Here is a 26,021-nt window from a genome sequence, read left to right on the forward strand (position 1 = left end):
GAATGCTTGTGTTGCTTCCATGTTTTAACTACTGTTGAGATGCTACTATGAACATGGGTGTAAAAATATCTCTTTGAGACCTTGCATGCAGTTCTTTTGTGTATATACTCAGAAATGGAATTGCTGGATCACATGGTAATTTTGTTTTTAGTTTTTTGAAGAACTGCCATACTGTTTTCTACTAGGGCTATACCACTTAGTATTTTCACCAGCCATGCATAAGGGTTCCAATTTCTCCACATCCTTGCTAGGACTTGTTCTCTGTTTTTTTGATCATAACTATTTATTGGGTGTGAGGTTAGATTTGATTGGTTAGATTTGATTTGAATTCCCTAATGATTAGTGATGGTCTTTTCATATGCCTACTAGTCATTCTTGCCTGGAAAATCACGCAAACAGAGGAGCCTATTAGGCTACAGTCCATGGGGCCGCAAAGAGTTGGACAAGACTGAGCGACTTCACTTTCACTAGTCATTTGTATATCTTCTTTGAGGAAATGTCTGTTCAAGTCCTTCTTCCATTTTTGAATTGAATTTGTTTTCTTGTTGTTGAGTTTCAGGAATTTCCAATACATTCTGAATATTTTTTAATTAAAGGATAATTGCTTTCCAGGGTTGTGTTGGTTTCTGCTGTAGAGCAGCACAGATCAGCCTAATCTGAATATTAATCCTTTATCAGATTTGTAAATGCTTTTTCTCATTCTGTGAGTTGCCTTTCTACTCTGTTGATACACATAATTTAAAAAATTTCACGGTCTTATTTGTCATGTATTTTTTCTTTTCTGTTGCTTGTGCCTGTGGTGGCATACAAGAAATCATTGCCAATCTAAAGCTATAAAAAGAATTCTATGGTTTTAGATTTCAGTTTTTGATCCATTTTGAGTTAATTTTTATATGTAGTTTTAAGGAAGGATCTAAATTCATTCTTTTGCATGGAATATCTAGTTTTCTTAGGATCATATGTTGAAAAAATTGTTCTTTCTCCATTGAATGGGCTTGGCACTCTTGTTAAAAATCCTTTGATCATATGCAAAAGTTTATTTCTGTATTCTCTCTTCTATTTCACTAGTGTATATGTCTGTTTTTATCTATGTTTTTTGACTCCTGTAGACTCGCAGTAAGTTTTGAAATCAGGAAGTGTGAGTTCTCTAGCTACTTCAGGTCCTTTGGAAATCCATGTGAATTTTAGGATGGGTTTTTATATATCTGTAAAAAAAAGTTACTGGGATTTTCATAAGAATTGCATTAAATCTGTACATCACTTTGGCTAGTATTGACATCATAACGATAATTCGACCTTCCTATCCATGAACATGGGATGTGTTTTCGTTTGTCTTTTTTTCGTTTCTTTCAGCAGTGTTTAGTAGTTTTATTGTACAAGTCATCACCTTTGTTAATTGCTAAATATTTTTTTTGATGCTGGTGTTTTCTTATTAGATTGTTCATTGTAATTGCATCAAAGATATGATATTTTTTATTTTTACTCAGTTCAAAAGACATTTTAATTTCAAACTTGATTTTATTTTGACTCATGGATTATTGAGACTTACTAGTTTTCAGATATTGGGTTTTTCTAGTTATCTTTTTGTTATTAATTTATATTATTTTTGTCTTAATCATCTTGATGACCATTCTTTAAATTTTTTTTAGTAAAAGTTTCTAATATACATAAGATGGGAGAGAATGAAATCCTTTTTAATAGTCATCTCCCAGACTCATCAGTGATCCTAATTTTGCTATACTTGCTTTGTTTATACTCTTTATTCTTACTCTCTTGGCTTAAATATTTTGAAGCAGATGCCAGGTATCTTGTCATTTCAACCATACATTCCTAAAAATCTCTTATGTCTTAAAATATGGACATTATATAACTACAAGGCTGTATCTCATCTAACACAATTAGCAGTAGTCCCTTGGAAGCATCAAATTGCTACTGTATGTTCAAATTTTCTTGATAGAATAGAGAAGCCTTAAAAAAGATATTTTTGATTCAGTTCAGGAAATTGACAAGTTTTAACTTTTTAGAAATTAGTAAAACTACATGTGCGTTTTCATTTACATGACTAAGATTTTTATTTATGTAATTAATATTCATCTTGAAATTCAGGCCATTAGCTAAAAAGACCATTACATTAAATCTTACTATATTCAAGCTTGTTTAACTTGGTAACAAATAAGACAAAAATCATACATTTATTTATTTTTCTATAGGTTGAAAATAGAAGCATTCCTAATCATGCCCTGGAATTATTAAAGTCTAAAAATGCAGAAATTTATGGGTTTCGCTTAACTAATTAAAGTAGTAATTAACCTATTTAGCAAAAATTCATTGACCACCTAGTGTAGGCAAGGCTAGGCATATAGCCATGAACAGGTCAGCTTTGATGCTTGGATTCAGGAGAACTCTCAGTTTTATTTCAGTGCTTGTATACAATAAATCTTATTGACCTGCTATGTATACATTTACCTATAATTATATGGCTCCAACTGAAATGTAATGCAGGTTAAAAATCTGTTGTAATATTGATTAGTGTCTCAGACCATCATGAATTCATCCTGAATTATATTTTCTTGTCCATTTAAAAATGAACAAAAAACCAAAAGCAAAATAAAAATTGCCTTCTTAACTTCATATTACAAAAGCGGCATTTCTAGTTAGAAAATGTAGGATTGGTTATGCACTTCTGCATGCATGCATGCTAAGTCACTTCGGTTGTGTCCAACTCTTTGCGACCTTATGGATTATATAGCCCGCCAGGCTTCTCTGTCCACAGGATTCTCCAGGCAAGAATGCTGGAGGGGATTGCCATGCCTTCAGGCCATCTTGGGCATCTTCCCGACCCAGGGATCGAACCTGCATAGGTATTCAAAAAAGAATAAGAGCTATTCTTTTTTCATCATTCCTGAAAGCCATTTTAGCTTGGTTTAATGTAATTCTGTTTTTTAAAAAATAAGTAAACCTTAATCATAGAAAGACACTGTATCAGAACGCTGTGTTTTCTGAGGCAGACTTATACTATCATAGGAAAATTTAAGATTTCAGTTTGGAAATATCTCACTTACTCAAAGTGAGATTAGTTGTATCAGAATATTTCAGTCAAAATATTTCAAGCAAAAAGCTTAAAGGTACCTTTAATTGTTTCATCTTGGATGTAAACGTCCATTTTTTTCTCTTATTTACATTGAATTAATGTTTTTGAAGGAAAAATTTCCAATTTTAAAAGTGCATAAGCAGAACTGATGAAGACTGTATACACAATCCATACAAGAAGCATACAATCCATACAAAGAAACATACAATCCATAGTATTCAAGGGATTTTGAAACTTTCGCAACACTGGTGGTTTTTGGTTTTTTCTAGTTTCTTACATTCAAACACATCATTGATAACAGATTCATTTTGATAACAGATTCATTTTCAAAGCTTTCAATTCCTTGCTAATTAGGACATTTAATGAAGAATTTCTTTGGGAAAGAGAGGTGAGACATGTTAGGGATGACAGATAACGTTAATTTGGTACATTAATTCATTGCCTTATAGAAGAAATTATTCTTTCTGTAAAATTACATGAACTGTGTCCAGTGTTTAGTCATTTATTGCAGTGAGAATCTCACTGAGAATAAAAGCTGAACCAGAAACTTTTGCTTTTAAAATTTGTCATCCTTTGCTTACGGATCACGTTGGGTTATTTAAAGTAACACTGTGTTCATAAGTCCACAAGGTGGCAGCATTTGTTTACTTTGACAGTATCGCAACTATTAGACAATAGACAAGGTATGGAAATGAGTGACTTATAAGTGAAGTTCATTCTCATGAATACTAGGTAGTCCTCGGTTAACATCAACAATTAATAGAAAGCATAGAGAACTTTTCTGACACATAGCAATAGTGGTACATTTTGCATGTTTTCTTAAATTAGGTATTCAGTGGCCACCAGAGAAATGCTTTGATGCTGCCTTGTTAAACGTACTGAATACTTAGTGGCAGTGGCTGTTTGTTGAATTCTTGGTTTGAATCATGCATACCTAGATTGTTTTGGTTAAAATTGTTATACTCTCCATCTGTAGCTTAGAGACTATTTTAACATTTTTTTTTCTATTTTCTCAAATTCTTGAAATAGAATTATATCCGGCATTAGTAAATTCATAAGAAAATGGTTATAAATTGTGGCACTTTTTTTGCTGCTGGCAATGTGGTGATGTAGTGTTTGATTACGTTTCTTCAGACACCATTATAAGTATTTTACATGACATTGTAAGTGTCACTGATTCTTTTAATCTTTATATCAGCCCTCTGGAGCAAGGCATTGTCATTCATCTCATTCTACACAGGAGGAATTGATAGAGAAATTTTCTAACTTGTCCAAGGTCAACACAGTGCTACGAAATGACAGATCTAAGATTTGAACTAAGATGTCCCGGGCCCTGGGTTCTGCTGTTCTAGTGTCCCTTCAGGATCTTTTGAAACCGTGGGAAAAGTTTCTGAAAATCGCTTTACTTTTGAGACAACCAAAAACAGTAGTTCTTGTGAGCTTCTGATACTTTGTATCCCAATTACGTCTAACTTGGCTTCAGTAATGAAATTTTACTTTTAATTTAATGTAGATATGACATTCCAAAGTCACTTTTGATGGTTTGAAAATATTCAAATTTAATACTTACTTTTTTTTGTAGTAGCCAGTTATAAGGATTGATTTAACTTCTGTTTTTAGTGACAGTCAGTGCTGATCCAGATTTAGGGTACCTTTTAGTATTTTCTTTATTGTAGAATACTGTGAGTTTTAAATTTGTGCTTAAAAATAGGTTGTCTCCAGGTAATTAGTGACTTGTTTTCTGGGGAAGAAGTTTGATTTTTGCTGCTTACGCATTCCTCTTTTTTTCAGACCACATTTCTGTTACTGTCTTAAGAGTTAGTGGGCCATCTGGGGTTGAGAAATGGAGGAGTGGGAGTGCAGAGCAAAGGATTTTTTCTTTCTTCAGAATTTGGCCTGGGGCCAATATTTTGAGGCAGTAATTTAAAACATTGTGTTCTAGGCTAGAAGCTTCATCAGGGAGGGGATCTTATCTGCCTTATTCCCTGCTGCATCTCCATGTCTGGCACATGGTAGGTGCTCATTAGTAAATAGTTGTTGAATGAATGCATGCATGAATGGAAAACTGTCTGCAGACCTTGGAAGGGTCCAGAGCAGGCAAGGATCTAGCAGTTGTCAACCTTCACCTGCTTTTACATATTTGCTTGCTGATAAGTATTCCTTTGAATAAAGTATCCTTAGGCTAAAAAAGAAGTCTGTAAATCACCAATGACACATGACAGAAAAATAAGTTAATGTTAACAACTTAAAATAGAGACATCGAAGCTTGTCAGCAAGTGTTAATGAGTTTCCTACGTCTGTGACAATTCAAGACACAGTCTAAAGACAAAATAAGGAACAGTCTACATTTAAGCTTTAGAAATTGCTACATACCCTCCCTACCCCATAAGCCTCTGTCCTAACTTTTTCTTCTTCATCTCAATTCCTTTTAGTTTTCCTGTTTATTTTCTTTTGCCCTTGCTTAGGCTGAGGCTTGTCAGTAGTACAGTGAAACAATAAACTCAAATCATTCTATACTTATTACCACAAAGTATTGATTAGGCTAGCATTTGAGATTTTAGTAGGCTAGTGAAACTTTGTCACTAATCAGAACAGAAAGCCAACAACAAAGGCTTAGAATTAGAATGCTGCCTTCTATTCATGATAAAATTGTTTATCTGGAAAAGACTAGAGTTTGTTAAACTAATGACTCTTTTCAAATAATCAAAGTAGATAAGGAATTAAAATGATTCTGTTTGGTACCAAGAGACAGAAGTAGGACTAATGGCCAGAAAGTAAAAGTGTTAGTCATTCAAAGTGTCTGACTCTTTGAGACCCAATGCACTGTAACCCACTGGAAGCCCATTTTAATATTAATACAAGGAAGATTTGCTCTTCTGAATTTTTTTAAAACTAAGCTCTAGGTTTTTTTTTTAATCTAGAAAATTTTTCCACAATCCTTAGATCAGTTATATATATTTGCCTGTATTTTTTACGGTATTGTTTTTGTTTTAATTTTAATTGTATGTATTTATAACAAATACTATAATGTTGAGAGTACAGATAAGAGTGATATACAACATAGTGGCAAACTTATAAGCCAATATATAGAATAAAGTGTAATAAATGCTAGGAAAGCTTTACTGGGTACACTATGGAGGATGGATTTTATATAGAATAAAGTGTAATAAATGCTAGGAAGGCTTTACTGGGTACAGTATGGAGGATGGATTTGAAAGAAGCAAGGGTAGCAAGTAGGGAGATCCAGCATGTAGATGGTTGTTGAAACTGGCCAGGCATAGTACATGATGCTTGCTTATGTGGGTGGGGTCAATGAGGCTTGGGTGAAGAAGTGTTTTAAAAATATGTGGGCACTAGGGTAAACAAAACTTGATGATTGATGGATGTTGTCTTTGAAGCAGAGGATGATAACTTACAGGTGTTAGGCTCCAATAGCTGGACGGAAAAATTTGGGTGTCATTTACAGAGACAGGGATCCTGGAAGAAGGGTAGGTTTAAAGGTAATGAGGCACATGGGATCTTATGCTTAGGCTCTATGGTTTATACAGAGACGAGGTCTGTGATTATGGGGATTTGTACAGTTGGTAATTGACTTTGTGGTTGTAAACTCATAGAGCTCCAACATCTAAAGGTCAGGCAGATGAAGAGGAACCAGTAAAGCAGATCAAGGAGGTTTTTAGATGAAAACGAAAACTAGGGGAGTTTATAAATGCCGTGCAAACCAATGAATGAGGAAAGGTAAGATAATTTGTAGGATTAGATCATGTGCAGGATTGCATCCAAAGCAAAGTTGCTTTCATTAGAAGGGAGGACACTTCCTCCATAATAGTAGGGAAAGAGAAGAGAATGGGTTCAAAGACAGGCATGCTTGTATATTTAGTGATAAGGAGAGGAAAAGAGTTCTTCTCATAAGTGTTTATGTTTTTTCCATATGTCATCTCAGAGTGACACATAGAAAGGGTGGTTAGTGTATATGTTTGGCTATAAAAGAAAAAGATATTAGATGATTAAAATGATTAAATTTATGGACGATGAAACTTAAAAGGCATACTGAGGGAAATAAAGATAGGCACGGTGTTTGAGAAAGAGGCAGAAGTGGTGGAATCAGCTGTGTGGAGGCTGAGAATAAAGGATTGTGAGAACAGAGAGCAAGTAAGGGAGTGTTGGTATGGAGATTGTGGTGAGAGTTATTTTCATTTTTGGCAGGGAATTCTTTTTCATCTCTGTGCTCCCAACACTGGGTAGTTTGCATGATATCTAATGGACTATCCTGTTTGTTGACCCAATCGTAGAATAAACTAAAATGCAAGGTAAAATAAATAATAAATGCTTGTAGGAATCTGATAAAATGCTGAAAGAGTTGACTAAAGGCAAAGTTCACTTCAGGCTGTGACTTTCAAGTTCCTGAAGGTATTTGAGGTGGTTCTTTTTAATTTATTTCTTCTGAATTTCTATAGATTATTCTTTCTCAACTTGGTCTTTAAGAGGAAATGACATTACTATACTTTTCTTCACTGTGTTCAAAATCCTTGCTTTTATAATGTGTTGCTGAAGTTTGTGGTGGAAGTGGTAATTGTTGTTGAAGTCTGGTTGTCATTGTACTTGCTTAAATTTAGGGGGAACACAAAACTTGGTTTACAACTTCTCCAGATAGGTCCAGTGATAGCAGCAAGAATTGATAGCTACCTAGCTTGACAAAGGGACAAATGATGAAACTGCAAATAGGACCTAAGAGGTAAAGTACGTTGTTTTCTATTTAATATGAGGTTAAGTGGTTTGCCGTATTTTAATAGATTCATTGAGATCATGAGAGATCATTGAGGCGCAATAGAATGTGGTAGCTAATGTCAGCAGGGCTGTTCCCCTTACTACGCTCAGTGTGTTCACATAAAGATCGTAAAGGGTATATTATGCTTGATAGACTATTCATTAAGGGTCGAGAGTTGGTTCTAAAATTTATTTAACTGATGTTTATTGGGTACATACTCTGACTTAGAGCAATAGGCTGATATGTCCAGATAATACTATTCTGTTATCCTTTAAAAATAACTTTAAATATACATACTGCCATTGGCATAAATATGAAATTTCATATTTCTTGTAATTTAAAAATTTTAGTTTCAAGCTTTGCACTGATTTTATTTATATAAAAGAAGATGTTATGAATAAGAAAAATACTGACTTTTATGCTTAGTACAGGAATCAGCAAACTATGACCCATGGGACTCACTTCTGGTCCATCACCTATTTTCTTTTTTAACTTTTTATTTTGTATTGGGGAATAGCTGATTAACAATACTGTGATAGTTTTAGGTGAACATCAAAGGGACTCAGCCATATATACATGTATCCATTTTCCCGCAAACTCCCCTTCCATGCATTCTGCCTTATAAGGTTGGACAGAGTTTCCTTTCAGAGTTTCTGTAGAAACTTCCAGTGGGAAGTTTCCTTCCCATAACAAGGCAAAGGTCCTTGTAGGTAGGTCCTTGTTGGTTATCCGTTTTCGATATAGCAGTGGCCATCAACTATTTTTGAATGACCCAGGAACTAAGCATGGTGTTTATATTTTTAATTGGTTGAAAAAAACAAAAGGAAAATAATAACGTAATGATGTACAGTAACATGACTTAGAATAATGACAGGAAAATTAGGTGACATTTAAATTTCAGTGTATCCATAAGTGGGTTTTATTGGAATACAGTCTTGCTCATTCCTTTCCATATTGTCTCTGGCTGATTTTGAACTGCAGCATCAGAGTTGAGTAGTTTGAAGAGAGACCCACACAGCTTCTCTGACCCTTTTACAGAACAGTTTTGCTGACTCTTGAACTAGTGGGTTTGCTTAGGCTCTAAAGATGTACTACTCCAAAATCACTGCAGATGGTGATTGCAGCCATGAAATTAAAAGACGCTTACTCCTTGGAAGGAAAGTTATGACCCAACCTAGACAGCATATTAAAAAGCAGAGACACTGCTTTGTCAACAAAGGTCCATCTGGTCAAGGCTATGGTTTTTCCAGTGGTCATGTATGGATGTGAGAGTTGGACTATAAAGAAAGCTGACCGCCAAAGAATTGATGCTTTTGAACTGTGGTGTTAAAGAAGACTCTTGAGAATCCCTTGGACTGCAGGGAGATCCAACCACTCCATCCTAGAGGCGATCAGTCCTGGGTGTTCATTGGTAGGACTGATTTTGAAGCTGAAGGTCCAATACTTTGGCCACCTGATGCAAAGAGCTGACTCATTTGAAAAGACCCTGATGCTGGGAAAGATTGAGGGCAGGAGGAGAAGGGGACGACAGAGGATGAAATGGTCGGATGGCATCACCGACTCAATGGACATGGGTTTGGGTGGACTCTGGGAGCTGGTGATGGACAGTGAGGCCTGGTGTGCTGCGATTCATGGGGTCACAAAGAGTCGGATATGACTGAGTGACTGAACCGAACTGAACTCCACTTGATTAAAGCTCTGTCATATTTTGGGGGCCTTAGTGTCTATGAAAGAAAAGGGGCTTTGTGTCAGATTTTCTAATCTCCTAGTGGTGACTGGCTGACTGTTTTATATATTTCATCATTACTTAACCTGAATGACAGCCTAAATGACCTATCACTCCATCATTGACTGAGTGATAACTATGGTTTTTAGTACTCTTGTAATAACCAATTCTGGTTTGTTGAGCAGAAGGTTTCCTGTTTGTGTCTTTTAAAAATTACTTATTGAGGGAAGCTGGAAAATGCCTTGCAATAAGACAGAAGCTTGCACTCTGACTGGCTGTATCATACTCATCTTTACCCATGGTTGCTTTCCTGCTGCTGGTAGTTGTTCTTTCTCTTCCCTTTTCCTCTCCCACGTTCATAGGTAATTTTTGTGGATAGCACTTAAAGTTATAAAACATTGTTCTTTGATCCATCCTTGAGAGGGCTAAATTTGTTGTTCTATTATTTACATAATTTAAGTTTAATAGATGTAGGATCACAAACTGGGTAGTTTTAAAAATCACCTTTGTTGAAGTACAATTTACAGTAAAATGTTAAATTTTAATTTTGGCAATTGTATAAACCACAATCTAAATAGAGAACATTTCCAAAAATTTTATTTTCTGTCACTTTGCTTTTAATTCTCCAGGCTCCTTTCCCAGGCCACTGGCTATCTGCTTTCTGTCATCATAGAGTAATTTAGTCATTCTGGAAAGTGAAAGTGAAGTTGCTCAGTCGTGTCCGACTCTTTGCAACCCCATGGACTGTAGCCTACCAGGATCCTCAGTCCATGGGATTTTCCAGGCAAGAATACTGGAGTGGGTTGCCATTTCCTTCTCCAGGGGATCTTCCCAACCCAGGGATCAAACCCGGGTCTCCCTACATTGTAGGCAGACGCTTTACCGTCTGAGCTAACAGGGAAGCCTATCATTAGTTATTCTGAAGTTTATTATAAATGGAACCATGCAGAATGTACTCCTTTGTGTCTAGCTTGTTTAGCTCAGCATGTTTTGAGATTCATCCATGTTTTCTGCATCAGTTGTTAGTTAGTTAATTATTTAGCAATATTCCACTTAATGAATATTCCACAGTTGGTTTATCCTTCATGTATTGATGGACATTTGAGTTCTTTCTAATTTTTGACTGTTATGAATAAAGCTCCTATGAATATTCACATGCTAGTTATTTGGATATCATTTTCATATTTATTTCTCTTGGGTAAATACCTGGGATTGAAATTGCTGGGTTGTATGATTAGTTTGTGCTTAACGTTTTAAGATGGAGAAGGAAATGACAACCCACTCCAGTGTTCTTGCCTGGAGAATCCCAGGGACAGCGGAGCCTGGGCTGCTGTCTATGGGGTCGCAGAGTCGGACACGACTGAAACAACATTTTAAGAAGCTGCTAAACTGTTTTCCAAAGTGATTGAGTTATTTTAACATTCCAGTCAGCAGTGTAAGAGAGTTCCATTTGTCCCAAGCCCTCAAGAACTCTTGGCATTGTCAGTCTTTTTATTTGTGGATGTATAGATATTTGCTTGTTTTATGTGTTTCTGTTGTGACTAATGCTTTTTAATGTGCATATTGGCCATTTTGTGTATCTTCTATGAAGTACCTATTCAAATTTTTTGCACATTATTTAAAAATCTATTTTTAAATAGATGGTAAATAAATAAATAGATAGTAAATCTATCTATTTACTATCATTGAGTAGTGAGAATTTTTTATGTACTAGATATATGTATTGGTAGTATTTTCTCCCAGTCTGTGACTTGCCTTTTAATTAATGGTATCTTTCAAATAACATTAATATTTAATTTTTATGAATTCCAGTTAGTTTTTTAAAATGATTTAGGCTCTTTCCTTTAGAAATGTTTGCCTGTCCCGAAGTATGAAGATTTTTATCCCCTGTTTTCTTCTCTAATTTTAATAGTTTTAGCTTTTATGTATACATCTAAAATCCATTTCAAGTTAATTTTTGTTTAGATTTTGAAGTACAAGTTGAAAATCAGTTTTCCCCCCAGTGTGGATATCCAGTTATTCCAAGCATTATTTGTTTGAAAGGTGAGCCTTTCCCATTGGCTTCTATCTTTAGGACCAGTTGAGCAAGTGTGTGTAAGTGTGCTTCCTGACACTCTGCTCTGTTGCATTCATCTGTGTGTCTGCTCCTTGACTGGGACTGCACTCTCTCGATTATTTTTTGTAGTTTCATAATAAGCCTTCAAATCAGGTAATGTAAATCCTACAACTTTGATACTCTTTTTCATAGTTGTTTGTTATTCTAAATTCTATACATTTCTGTAAAAATTTTAGAACAAGAACTCTCTCTCTCTCTTTTTTCACCACCCCCCCCCCCCCCCCAACAGCATTCCATGGCTCCTCTGTCCATGGAATTTTCCAGGCAGGAATACTGGAGTGGGTAGCCATTCCTTTCTCCGGGGGATCTTCCCAACCCAAGGATTGAACCCAGGTCTCCCACATTGCAGGCAAATTCTTTACCCTCTGAGCCACCAGGGAAGCACCCCGCTTCCCAAACAGTTCTCAACATCAGACACATATCAGAACCAACTGGCAAGAATACCCAGAGAGCATGAGCACTCACAGACAATCCTCAATGGCAGTCAAAACCAACTGGCAAAACGCCCAAATAGCACTAGCACTCACAAATGGGAAAGTTGCCTGTATGCACACCGGTGGACTTACCCAGGCTTGGAGCTCATCGGTTCATCCCAAATGCAAGTTTCCATCCGTCCAAGGACAAGCGAAAGTTGGCAGCCAGTGCTGAGCAGGGGAGAAACAGGAAGGATCCTCAAAACAAATGGTTTTGGCAGCTGCAGGGAACATCCCCTATGTCCCCTGCTTGGGGCTAGCTAGCCATCAGCAGCAGGCTAATGCACTGTCATAGCCACAGCTCTCCCCTGGAAGACCCAGGAAAGCCAGCAGTAGCCAGCCCCATGTTGGGTACCAGATCTGTTACCAAAAGGTATGCCTGGGAGGGCCAGCTGCTTGCCGCTCAAAAGCCAGTAAGCAAGCCAGGTTGGGGGAAAGGGAAGTTTGCTTTATTTCAGATGCTGTCAACTGAGGGGGAGGATGGTGGACATCGGTCCAAAGGCAGGCTGACTCCCCGTGCGCCCCCCCCCCCCCGTTTAATTGAAAGGATTAATCTAATAAAAGTCACATTTTCTCCTAGATTTTTCTCAGTAGTTTTGTCCACTTGTTTCTGTAAGAAATATGAGGTGGATTTCTGATTTATTAAAGTCTGGCTGGCTAACTTATTTTGGGAACATACTTTCATATATTTTCTATATGAAAATTTGCCTACATTATACATTTTCACTTTAGATTACCCCTCTGTAGTGTTGAATAGTTTCTTTGTATCATACTTGTGTTGTTTTCTGATGAAGCATCACAGCATTAATAACATTAATGATTTAATATAGTATTCTTATTGGCTGCTCGTAAATGCTACCTGAGGATACTAAACAGTTAGATAGATGTATCTTCTACTTCAATTTCAAAAGTAAAGAATTGAAACTTTTTCTTTGTCTGTGGTTCCTTCCACTTTCCTAAATACCAACATATTCCAAAGAGGACACAGTGTCATAGTAACTTTCAGAACAAAAGATATTTTGCTTTTTAACTCTTGTTTTTTTTTCTCTAGTAGATGTCTTTATACTGTCTTTCTGTTAATCTTTGCTTCAGAAGTTATTTTTAGTTTTCCAAAGTTCTTTAATAAACACCATCTGTTATAAGATGTTGTTATATTGTACATAAAAAGGTGTTTTAAGGTAGATGAAGAGTCTAAAACTAAGTTAATTTAAGTGAATATAAATTGTAACTTGCTATAGACTTAAATGAGAAAAATTTGATAATCAGTACACTGATCTTAAAGGGACTCCAGTTATATCTTTAATTTTAAATCCTTTGAATAGAAAGGTGTGTTTGTGTTCATTCATGTCAGACTCTTTGCGACCCCATGGACTGTAACCTGCCAGGTTCCTCTGTCCATGGAATTTTCTAGGCAGGAATCCTGGAGTGAGTTGCCATTTCCTACTCTAGGGGATCTTTCTGACCCAGGGATCGAACTTGCATCTCCTGCATTAGCAGGCAGATTCTCTACAGCTGTGCCACCTGGGAAGCCCAGAAGGAAATTTTATCACAGTATGAAACACTTGGCATTCACACAAGTGTTGCAGAATATATGTCAGATGGTATACATAGTTGTTCTAGCTATACAGTGATAGCCAGAGGGAACAGAAAAATAAAAATTTTTTAAAGTAGTTGTTTTAAAGCAACATCTTACAGCTTTGTGGAATTAAAACCCAGAGAAGCAAGTTAATATAAATAATCATACAAATAATACACACAGAATTTAAATGTGGCTTCACTTTAGTGCCTATGGAGTAAAATCAAATTTATCCATTCATTCAAGACAGGGGTCAGTAAATTAAGACCTGCAAGTCAGTTCTGACTCATTGTATAATTTTATACAGCAGAAAGCTAAGGATAATCTCTATATTTTTTAAATGAAAATATAAAAAATATAAAGATATAATATTAAAAAAATATAAAAAATAGCATTTTGTGACATGAAAATTATATGAAATTCAAAGTTCAGCATCCACAGATAAACTTTAACTGAACTTTGATGCCATTCTGAAGTAAAAGTAATAGATATAACAACCTATATACACATTAAAAAAATTATAGTACCCTAGCTGTAATATGAGAGAAAAGGAAAATAATTTAAAATGTAATATATATTTTAGTATGTAAACTATTTGATATGGCTGCATTAGATGATATAATGGAGTAGTCAGATACTTGAATCTATTTACAATGAATAAGTAGAGCAGTCAGAAATGCCATGGCTAGTTTGTCTTTATATGTATAATGAGATTCATTTCTATGCTCAGGTGATTATTTATAGGTTTTTCACTTGCACAGAAATGAGTGGTAAAAATATCTTTGAATGTATTAAGTAAATTTTAAGATAATCAATGTAATCAATAGGCTAGGAAGAAGAAAGGCAAAAATAATTTTGTTCTTTGCTCAGATTAGAGACTTAATAGATGCATTTAATCCTTTCTTTCTTTCATTCTTTCTATGGTAACTCTTAATGTCATAAAAATAGCCACTAGACAGAAATACTACAGTTCCCATTTATGAAAGTAGCACATAGAAAGCAGAAGGAAATCAAATGGTGAAAAATATTTTTTAATTAAAAATGCAGTTAAAAATACATATCACAACATAAAAGAGAGTTGAAAGCAAATGTGTCCTTGATAAATAACTGTAAATAGGTTAAACCTCCCATCAGAAGGGAGATATTTTCACATTAGATCACAATATGAAGCATAGATTTGTTCTGTATGTAAGAGTTCTTAAAACTTGGAGCTGTAAAAGTTGAAAGTAAGGTTTAATAGGTTTAATTCAAACTAGAAAGCACTAAATTTCATTTTCTCTTCATATTTCGTCCTGCCCTGGCACTTCATAATGATTAGGGTTCAGTCCATGATGAAGTTTAAGTAGTTACAAATATTATACATTGGAAAATTCCTCTGTTAGCTGTAAGACAAAATGAAAGCACAGGTTGTATGAGACTTTAAATCAGATCAGATCTCAGTTCATGAGAGACTTCATCAAGAGGCTTTTTAGTTCCTCTTCATTTTCTGCACTTGTAATAAATGTGGGAAAGAGATTATTCAATAAATGGGTTTCCTCAGTAATGATGTAGAAAAATACAAATTTACATTTCTTCTCATAGTTTTAAATAATTTCCAGGTGAGATGAATATTTAAATAAAAGAAAGAAACTGGTAACATATTAGAAGTATAGGATATAAGTTCTTTAAATCCTGTAAAAGAAAAATAGAGCAGAGGGAGGTAATTCAGGGAAGTAGGGGGTAGAGAGTAGAAAGCTTCGATTTGAAAAAGATTAGACACTTTGGGATCAGAGACTTATCAGGTGCACTGCCTCTGAAGTGGGATTAGGTTTGGAAGTTCCTAGTTTTACCATGAGGCCAGTGTAACCAAAACAAAGGAGAGGGAGAGGCAAATCACTTACACTGTTTTATAATCACTTTGCCTTTTTCGTGAGACCAAGTCAGAAGCCATTAAAGAATTTTGAACCAAAGGAATGGTGATTTGACCTGTTTGCAAACAGACTGTAAGGGTCAAATATGGAAGCAGGGAGCAAGTAAGGAGCCTGTTTGATAATATAGGCATGGGATAATGGTAGCTTGGATGAGCATGGTGGCAGTGAGCTAGTGAAAAGTGGTTACAGTCTGTATGTATTTTGAAGTTTGAGCTGAAGGAGTTGATGTTAAAGTTAATTGAAAGAGAAATGGGGTTAGTAAATAAGATGAGAGAAGTGTTTAGGGGATCAGAAACTCGGTTTAGTATGAATTAAGATGCTTGTTAGATTAAAATTGAGCTGTCAAATAGGCATGAGCCAGTAGTACAGAGAGAGATCTGATACGTGAGATAACATTTGGTAGTCATTGGTGTATAGATTAAAACCTAAAGATTAGATGAGATTCTCAAAGAAGTCCATGGAGATTCAAAGGAGATGAGGGGCAAGAACTCAACTAGGAGATACTTGAGTATGAAAGTGGACACAGGAGGAGGGATGAACAATGCATGCTATGATGGAGCGGCTAGTGAGGTGGGAGAAAAATAAACTGTTGAGGAGGAGGGAGTGATCATTTAAGTCAGCTCTTGTCTTTTTTTTTTTTTAAACTTATTTTTAATCAGAAGATAATTGCTTTACAATGCTGTGTTGGTTTCTGCTGTACGCAGCATGGATCAGCTGTAAGTACACATATGTCCGCTTCCTTGTGAGCCCCCACATGAGCCTTCTTCCCGCCCCACCATCCCGCATCTGTAGGTCATCACAGAGCACTGAGCTGTTCCCTGGGCTATGTAACTGCTTCCTGCTAGCTAGCTGTTTTACTCATGGTAGTATATACATATGTCAATGCTGTTCTCCCAATTTGTACCCTCCCCCCTTGCCCCACTGTGTCTCTAAGTCCGTTCTCTATGTCTGCGTCTCTATTCCTGCCCTGGAAATAGGTTCATCAGTACCATTTTTCTAGATTCCGTGTGTGTGTGTGTGTGTGTACACACATGTGCATGTAAGTACTGAGTTGTGTCCGATTCTTTGCAACCCCCATTGACTGTGGCCCACCATGCTCCTCTGTCCATGGGATTTTCCAGGCAAGAATGCTGGAGTGGGTTGCAGTCCTCTTCCCCAGGGGATCTTGCCAACCCAGGGATCAAATCCAAGTCTCTTGGGTGTGCTGCATAGTGCACCTGGGAAGCCCAGATTCCATATATGCATGTTAATATATGATATTTGTTTTTCTCTTTCTGACTTAGTTCACTGTGTATATCATGCTCTAGGTTTATCTATCTCAGTTCAACTAACTCAAATTTGTTCCTTTTTATGGTGAGTAATATTCCATTGTATATATGTGCCACAACTTTATCCATGCATCTATTGATAGACATCCAGGTTACTTCCATGTCCTGACTATTGTAAATGGTGCTGCAGTGAACATTGGGGTACATGTGTCTTTTTGCATTGTGGTTCTCTTAGGGTATATGCCCAGTAGTGGGATTGCTGCATGATATGGTAGTTTCATTCCTAGTTTTTTAAGGAATCTCGATACTGTTCTCCATAGAGGCTGTATCAGTTTACAGTCCCACCAATGGTGCAGGAGAGTTCCCTTTTCTCTGCATCCTCTCCAGCATTTATTGTATAGATTTTTTGATGACGTCCATTCTGACTGGTGTAAGGTGATACCTCATTGTAGTTTTGATTTGCATTTCTCTAATAATAAGCAATGTTGAGCGTCTTTTCATGTGTTTGTTGGCCATCTGTATGTCTTTGGAAAAAAAATGTTTGTTTAGGTCTTCCACCCATCTTTTGATTGGGTTGTTTGTTTTGCTGATGTTGAGCTATATGAGCTTAAGCCAGCCGTTGTTGATATTCGGGTAAGATAAGAATTCAGATTTGACTCTTAGATTTATCAGACAGCAGGTCATTGTTGACCTTAGTACAGCATTTTCAGTGGTGAAGGTGAAAGCTTGATTCCATTGGGTTAAAAAGAAAGAGAAGAGAGGAATTAGAAATTGATGTGTTTGGACCACTGTTTTGGTGAAGTTCTGTGATCAGAATGGAAAGGAAGAGCATGATAGCTAAAGCAGAATTAGGGTTCTGAGAGGTGTTTTGTTTTGTTTGTGTTTCATTTAAAGGAAGAAAACATTGAAATTGAAAGGCTCATGGAATAGATCCAGGAGAATGGAAGAAATGAATGATATAGGAGAGCGGTGGAAGTCAATCTAGGAAGCAGTCCTAGAGTAGGCAAGCAAAGCTGGGATCTAGTGTACAAGTAGATGTGTTGGATCCATCTAGGGATGTGGGTCTTTGACTCAGTGACCAGAGAGGTGGCAGAGTATGTGGGCATATGCTGGTAGTGGAGGATGTGATGTTGGTAGCCATTGTAAGTTACCTGCTTATTCTGTGTGTGTGTGTGTGTGTGTGTGTGTGTGTGTGTGTGTGAAGCTATAGAGAGCAAAATAATCTGCTGAGAGTGATTAAGAGGAAAGAGATATGGGAAATTGGAGAAGAATGGAGAAATTATGTACCTTTTTTTAAAGCAAATATTGTGGGACAAGTTTGTAGCAAATTTTATGGGACCAGAGATATTTATCATAAACCTGAGCAGTGTGAGAGCTCCACTTGAGGATAGTGGTCATGATCAGAACATGGTTTTTTTTTTTTTTTTTTCTCTAGCCATGCTCAGCCATGCCATTTTAAGTGTAGAGTGAGTAGAGAGTTAGATTAGCTAGAGTTTTACCAAGGAAGTTAGGTATAAGGAAAAAGAGATGTAAAAATGTTAAAGGAGTAGAGTTATATGTGAGGGCATCTTAGTTATTCACTGTGTAACCTATGATGGATAAAGGAAAAGTAAGTATATAAGGCAGGAGGGACAGTGGTGATAAGATCAGTGGATTTTTAGATTCCTCGTGGGCCTGAGGGCCCAAAGGATTGTTGCTAACAGTGACTCAGCTGGAACGAATGAAAGTGGTTGTCAGAAAGCAATATGTCAGAAAGTGAAATTGCAATTATGGAGAAATGACATTATTGGTGATGAAAAAGCCTAATCATGGTTGTGTGAGGTGGAAGTGAGCAGAATAAAAGATCTGTGGAGAAAGGAAAGTCCAACTGATAGACCAGGATATTAGAATCTGTGGGATTGTTGAAGTTATTAAGAATTATGACAAGGGTGGATTTGGAGAGAGTGATATTGAGCTAAAAGTTAAAATTTCCAAGAACTCATGGATTGGTAGAAGGAGTAATAAGGAGCAGTATTATGTGATGCAAGTTAACAGGATATTTTGACCTGGGAGGTTTTAGGGAGGAGAAAGAATACCTGGGGAGGTTGTGCATAGCAAGGAGGACTCTGACTTTATATCTAAGTGTGTTTTAATGTGGAACGTGAGAGGACCTCAGAGGAATCAACATTTTCAGGGAAGAGCTGGGTTTTAGTTACATTTAGAAGATAATGAAACATTTGGAGACAAAATTGAAATTATTAGTGGTGTTGATCTGGATGGAGAGAGGTTTAGCTTTATTTAACTGTATTGACAAGGTATGCTTTTTGACGTAGCACTTCATAATCCAGGTGTATTTAGGAATATTCTGGCATATGTGAAAAATGACATGCATAGAAAGGTATTTATTTCATTGTAGTATTGTTGTTAACAGTAAAAAACTAGAATGTTCCTCGTTAGACTTATTAAATAATTTATGATATACCCATATGTTGGAATTCTGTGCAACCACTGAGGAAAAAAATGAGGTATCCCTAATATGTACTGATACAGCATAATTGTCAAGACACTATTATGTCATACCATGTGTTCAAAAAAAAAGAAAAGACTCTGAATACCCATATGTTTCTTCATATGGGTGATTCTAGTAGGATGTACGAACTGTAACTATTGATTGTCTCTGGGGAGGCCGGTCAGGTGCTTATTTGGTAAAATTGGGAGGGAGACTTGATTTTCTCTGTACACTTTTTGAACCATTGCCTACATATGTAGTTTTAAAAAATAAAATAAGTTTTAAGAAAAGCTTCAAGCCAGGTTGTGACAAAACTTTCTTAATGGTTGAAGTTTGAATTTTACATGGTATTAGGTGTTGGCTTGCTGCGGTTCACGGCAGCACGAAGAGTCAGAAAGGACAGCCACTGAACAACATCAGCAACAGTGATGCTAATTGTGTGAGCAGAGCTGTGTTTTCAGAAATTTCCCTAATATCCATCCTTCAAATGGATTAGAAGAGATAAAAGTCAGGACCGGCAGACTTGTAAGGAGGCTGTTGCAGTAGCCTGGGTTTGTATTAATGCTTATTTCTGCACATTTCTCAAATGTGTTTTGGTTTAACATCCTGGTTTTCCATCAACTCGGTCAGTGTTTGGCAGATAGCAGGCACACCCATACGAATATTCTCATATGGATGAGAATATCCAAGCATCATACATTTTCTCCAGTGAGTCTTAGTAATCATTGACTCTTGAATTCCTGTGTCATGTTTTGTTCCTGTTGTTTGGCATTTGCTTATTTTAGTAATAAATGACCTTGCCCACTAATTATAAATCCTACCAGGCTACTGTACTCTCTTTTTTTCTCTCTGTTTAAATTGTTGTACAGGATGAGTTATGATGTTATTACTACTACTATCATATGTGTGAGTAGATACCATTTTTATGTTATTATTTATTATTATTTATTTGTATGTTATTATTATTGTTTACTTTGCCTTTGTATGTGTTTCTTATAGACTCGCCCTTCTATTCTCATTAAAATAGAAGTTTTGCATAGTGATTGAGAGCACAGACTCTGAAACTTGATGACTTGGAATTTTCTAGTGAACCTTGAGCAAATTACTTAACATTAGTATACTGCAGTTTCTTTATGCAGTGGAGATTTGCAGATTAAATATATTTAATGCAAAGTGCTTAAAACAATGCTTGACACATAGTGAACGTTTAGTATGTTATGGAAGTTTTTAGCCAATACTATTGATTGAGTGGAAAGAAAGTCAGCTGAATATCCTCAGTTATTATTTACTTATCCTTTTTGTATTATGTTAAGCTCTACTCTTTTGTTTTCATTAAAAAAAGGCCATTTCTGAGCTTTTCTTTGTTTCCTTGAAAATTATAGCAGCCCCTGTCTCCTGGGGCACACTAACATGGTAATGAATTGACTTTAACAATTTTGTTTACTTTACATTTTCTTTTGATAAATTAGATTCTGTTGTTCAGGGATGTTAATCCACCTTGTTCACTAATACATTTTATAATTACAAAAAAAAAATATGACAGACAGTGGGAACCCTGACAGAATTCCCCTCTTGAGATACTGATATGTTTATGTTGCTTTGTGCTACTCTGTACTAGATGTATGTATTAATCAAGTGTCCTGTGTGGTTTGTTGCCTTGATGCTTAATCACTTGACTGATGGCCCTTTTGACAAAGAATATAGCCAATTTCAAACAGCTGAGTTTCATCTTATAGCTGCTTAAATAAATCACTTTTAAAAACAGTTGAAACGTTCCAAGTGTGAAAGAAAAATGCAATTTATTTTCATGTAAGTCCCCATTCAGATGATTTTTCAATGTTTATTTTTTAAATTTAAAAAATTCTGTGAAACTGAATTTGTTTCATTGAAATTAACTTTCATAAACTACTTGTTTGATTACTGGTGATAGTGGATAGCAGAAATGAATTTTGTATCACAAGACTTCTTACAGTTCTGTTTTGAATTTAATTGCACCATCAAGTGTGTTTTAATTTGTTTACCTTTCATTTTGTTTTTATTTCAGCCTAACTAGTCATTGTTTATTACTTTTGTTTGTTTTATCAGATTTCAGAAATTAAAGCAGCTGAAATATTGTGAAATGAGAGACTATCTATTTTGAATTAGCTCTGAAAAGCTCTCTGCCTGAAAACTACATTATTCTTTTGAGTTATTCCATGATTGGTTTCTAGAGTCTGACTTTGTCTTTGGGAACAGATATGATTAAATCTGTTTGAAATTGGGAACAAATGACTCATGTTTGGAACTACTTAAATTCTGAGTCTTAATTATGTGGAAGTACTTGCATTTTTTTTTAAAGGTAGCTGTTTTTCTTCCTTTCCTTTTTAATCAGTAATAATGCTATTCTATATACTTTTTGATCAGTATTTCTATTAAAATCTTATTTTTAAACTAGAGCCTCTATATCTTAGAATATTAAAATAAGGATACTATCTAGGTCTTTGTTATACTAATGTATTAAGAAGAATACATAGCCAGAATGTAAGAAAACAATAGCAGTAAAGTCAAAACAAAAAGTTAATAATGAAATGAAACTTTTTATTAACAAAAAGTTAACAACTCTTATACAAAACCAAAATGTATAAGAGTTAATAATGATCTGATATAGCTAAATAATAACCTCTGTTGAAAAAAGAGAGCTGTGTTGAATAACAGGGTGGCAACAGAGGAAATAGATTTAATTACTTGTTTATGTCATCAAATCCATTCTTCTGACAGTATTTTAATTTATATGCCAGTTTTCTTCCTGTAGTGTCATTAATAAATTAGTGTTTAAAGTTTTTTATATTAAAAGCAAATAGTTTGGAAGTAGCATGTTAACTTTTACTAGTACAACCTTTGGAATATTTTTGATTTATTAGCCATGTGTATTTGTAGATGAAGAAAAAATATCTATAGATAATATAGCTGGTTTTCCCTTGACATCTCAGCCATAACAAAATTTCCTAAGTTAAGGATAGAATTTCAGGTCTGATAACTCTGTCCTTTACCAGACACAGTAATATTTCTCCTTCAGTGGTGTGAGGTTGTGCGTATAAATTGAGTTGGGATAGATGAATAGTTGCCATCAATACAGTTATATTGCATTAGGGTCCACAGGGCAGATAACATTAGCTGAGACAACAGTTAGGTTGAAATTGTTGTACAAATAAGTCTATTGCATTGCTCCATAGTCATATAGTATTGAAGGGAGCATTTGCTGAATTTTACAATAGTCAATGATATTTCATGATATTTCTTTAAAAATTGCATGTATTGAAGAAGGATTTAAAGATGTAATGAAAAGTGGGCATCTCAACGTGTATTTTTATGGGAAATATTCTTGATGTGTACTTCTTTTCCTTATTCATTGTCAGCTTAGCAAAGCTTCTTACTATATTATTAACTAACCATATACTTTTTGGTAAAAAGATGTCACAGTTAATCTATAAAGAAAAATATGTCATGTAGTTATTTGTATGCACTTGGTGAATGCTTAAAATCTACAGAGCACTGCCATATCATTTTAGCCACTTATAAGATGCTTTGGGCAAGTTACTCAACTCCAGTCCTTAGTTTTCTCATATATAAAATGTGGATAGATTAATACCTATCTCATAGGGTTGTTATGAGAATTTAATGAGTTACTTTGTGTAGTGGTTATAGTGAGTGGTCAATGAATATTATCTATTATTGGTATTATTATGTAATTAGTTAAAGATCAATACTTCTTATGTTCTCTAACTTTATGACTGAGCTTCTAGAAAGGATATTTAACTCATTGAGAAATAATATGTGTGATGATTCATTTTACTCTTAATTCTGTTAGGTTACTTAACATTCTTGTTGATTATATAACAACTTTTTTAGGACTCCAAGTATGGTCTCTAAAGGTGAATAAAACCTTGTGTTCTGCTTTGGAGTTACTTATTTTGAAACTTGTGTAAAAAGTCAGTAAAAGAGAGGTGAATTCTCTTAAGTAACTTGAAAAGAAGGAAAAATTTTTACTTAGTTTTTCCTTTGTGGTTTATAAGTCCGAGAGATCATTTTAGATTGGGAGGTGAGAAATGATTGGAGGAAACGTAATGATTATTTAATGATTCCATTCATATGTATATTTTATCCTTTTATTGTTATACCTTCCTTAGTTGTGTCATAATTCAGCTTGTGTACTCATTAATTTATTAAAATAACATTAAATATTGTGAAATTCTATCATCTACACAGAATGGTAGGTGAGAAAAAGCTAAAGTTAAGAAAAAGGTTTATTGACTATTCTCTTTTGATGTATTTTTAATATACCAAACCATTAAGTCTGCCCTCAATACTTTTACGGTGTAACTTGTTAGCCTTGACAGTTTGGTATGTTGTAATATGGTTACTAAAGATGAATTGAAAATCATGTCAAGTTTCTAGGACCCAAAAATACCATCTGTGGTTCAGAATTGTATAGCTATGCAGTTCTCCACCGCTCTTAATTTTATATGTCTTGATAATGACTTAATCTCCAAAAGGCCTAATACAATTTGAAGGCATTTCAAGTAGATCTGTTATTATTGTAGATAGAATCACTTTAGAAATAGGGGAGAAAAAAAAAACAAATTCTGAAATGTTGTCATTGTAACATCACAAGGATAATAGTCTTACTGATCCAAGTATGTACTTTGTTCCTTAGTATTGAATTTGACCGGGATTGTGACTACTTTGCAATTGCTGGGGTTACAAAGAAGATTAAAGTCTATGAATATGGCACAGTCATTCAGGATGCGGTGGATATTCATTACCCTGAAAATGAAATGACCTGCAATTCCAAAATCAGGTATTTACATTATTTACTTGGCATAATGTAGTGTGTATGCAACAGTATCTGTGATTAGTATGTTTGTTATTTTTACCTTTCATGTGATACTTTACTCATTCGTGATGAACATTATTAATTATATATAGAAGATACATCAGAATATCTTTTTTTTTTTAATAGATATTGATTGCTTTTTCCTTGTGGGGGTTAGTAGTTAGTGTTTTTCTATTTGCCAAATGAAAATCTTCTTTCATTTAATCAAATGTCTTTATTGTAGATGACCTTTCATGGGGTATTGAATAAAAGATTATTGTAGCCAGTGAATAGTATCTCAGAGTCTGGAATTTTTCCTCTAGTATGCACATATCTCTAACTTTTATAATTGTTTACAATTTTAAGAATTCTTTTCACAAGAATGGTATGTGTCTTTTTGTGAGGGCATGGTGTTTAAGTTTCATATGTTAAGGGCTAGAGTTTATAATGAGTGCTTTTTAAAACTGGAATACTGTTAAAACTGCAGAAACTAGACCCAGCTTCTGATCTGCCCCCACAAAAACTAAAAGGAATGCTAGAATCTTCATGTTTAAAACAAGCTTCCTAAGCTATTTTCAAAGGCACTGGCTTCAAAGGGAGTGACATCAAGAAACTAATAGTAAATTTTTTTTTTTTAAATATCCAAGCCACATTTTTTTTTTTTTTTTACTTTGTTAGGTTAAGTACATCTTTTTTTTTTTTTTAATTAGTTGGAGGCTAATTACTTCACAATATTGTAGTGGTTTTTGTCATACATTGACATGAATCAGCCATGGATATACATGTATTCCCCATCCCGATCCCCCCTCCCACCTCCTCTCCACCCGATCCCTCTAGGTCTTCCCAGTGCACCAGGTCCGAGCACTTGTCTCATGCATCCAACCTGGGCTGGTGATCTGTTTCACCCTAGATAATATACATGTTTTGATGCTGATCTCTTGAAACGTCCCACCCTAGCCTTCTCCCACAGAGTCCAAAAGTCTGTTCTATACATCTGTGTCTCTTTTTCTGTTTTGCATATAGGGCTATCGTTACCATCTTTCTAAATTCCATATATATGTGTTAGTATACTGTAATGTTCTTTATCTTTCTGGCTTACTTCACTCTGTTTAATGGGCTCCAGTTTCATCCATCTCATTAGAACTGATTCAAATGAATTCTTTTTAATGGCTGAGTAATATTCCATGGTATATGTACCACAGCTTCCTTATCCATTCGTGTGCTGATGGGCATCTAGGTTGCTTCCATGTCCTGGCTATGATAAACAGTGCTGTGATGAACATTGGGGTGCACGTGTCTCTTTCAGATCTGGTTTCCTCGGTGTGTATGCCCAGAAGTGGGATTGCTGGGTCATATGGCAGTTCTATTTCCAGTTTTTTAAGAAATCTCCACACTGTTTTCCATAGTGGCTGTACTAGTTTGCATTCCCACCAACAGTGTAAGAAGGTTCCCTTTTCTCCACACCCTCTCCAGCAAGGAAACTAATAGTAAATTTGCTTAAAACTTTGAACATTTTCCAGTCATTCTTGTACCTTTTTTATCTGGATGAATGACATATAATATATGTGGTCACTTTAATAATGTTAATAATATAGCAAGTACTGTAGTCTTTATTTGTATAGCTTTCTTTTCTGTTTCCTAATTCATGTAAAAATAATAGACAGATCTAACTGGTGTTCATTATTGACAATGTGTAATGGTTATCTACTTAGTTTATATACTTTATTCCTAAGTGAAAAGAATGCAGCATGAG

The 26,021-nt window shown here is 35.3% G+C and overlaps 1 protein-coding gene across 6 annotated transcripts in view; it reads left to right on the forward strand.

Moving 5' to 3' along the window:
- Positions 1-26,021, forward strand: part of COP1 (COP1 E3 ubiquitin ligase) — a 213,223-nt gene that overhangs the window by 107,205 nt on the left and 79,997 nt on the right. For all 6 annotated transcript variants that reach the window (XM_070474042.1, XM_070474041.1, XM_020882898.2 and 3 more), the window contains one exon: positions 24,110-24,253. In XM_070474042.1, coding sequence (XP_070330143.1) covers positions 24,110-24,253 — 144 coding nt within the window. The remainder of the gene's footprint in view (positions 1-24,109; positions 24,254-26,021) is intronic.

This window comes from Odocoileus virginianus, chromosome 11, assembly GCF_023699985.2.
Source record: "Odocoileus virginianus isolate 20LAN1187 ecotype Illinois chromosome 11, Ovbor_1.2, whole genome shotgun sequence".
NCBI lineage: Eukaryota > Metazoa > Chordata > Mammalia > Artiodactyla > Cervidae > Odocoileus > Odocoileus virginianus.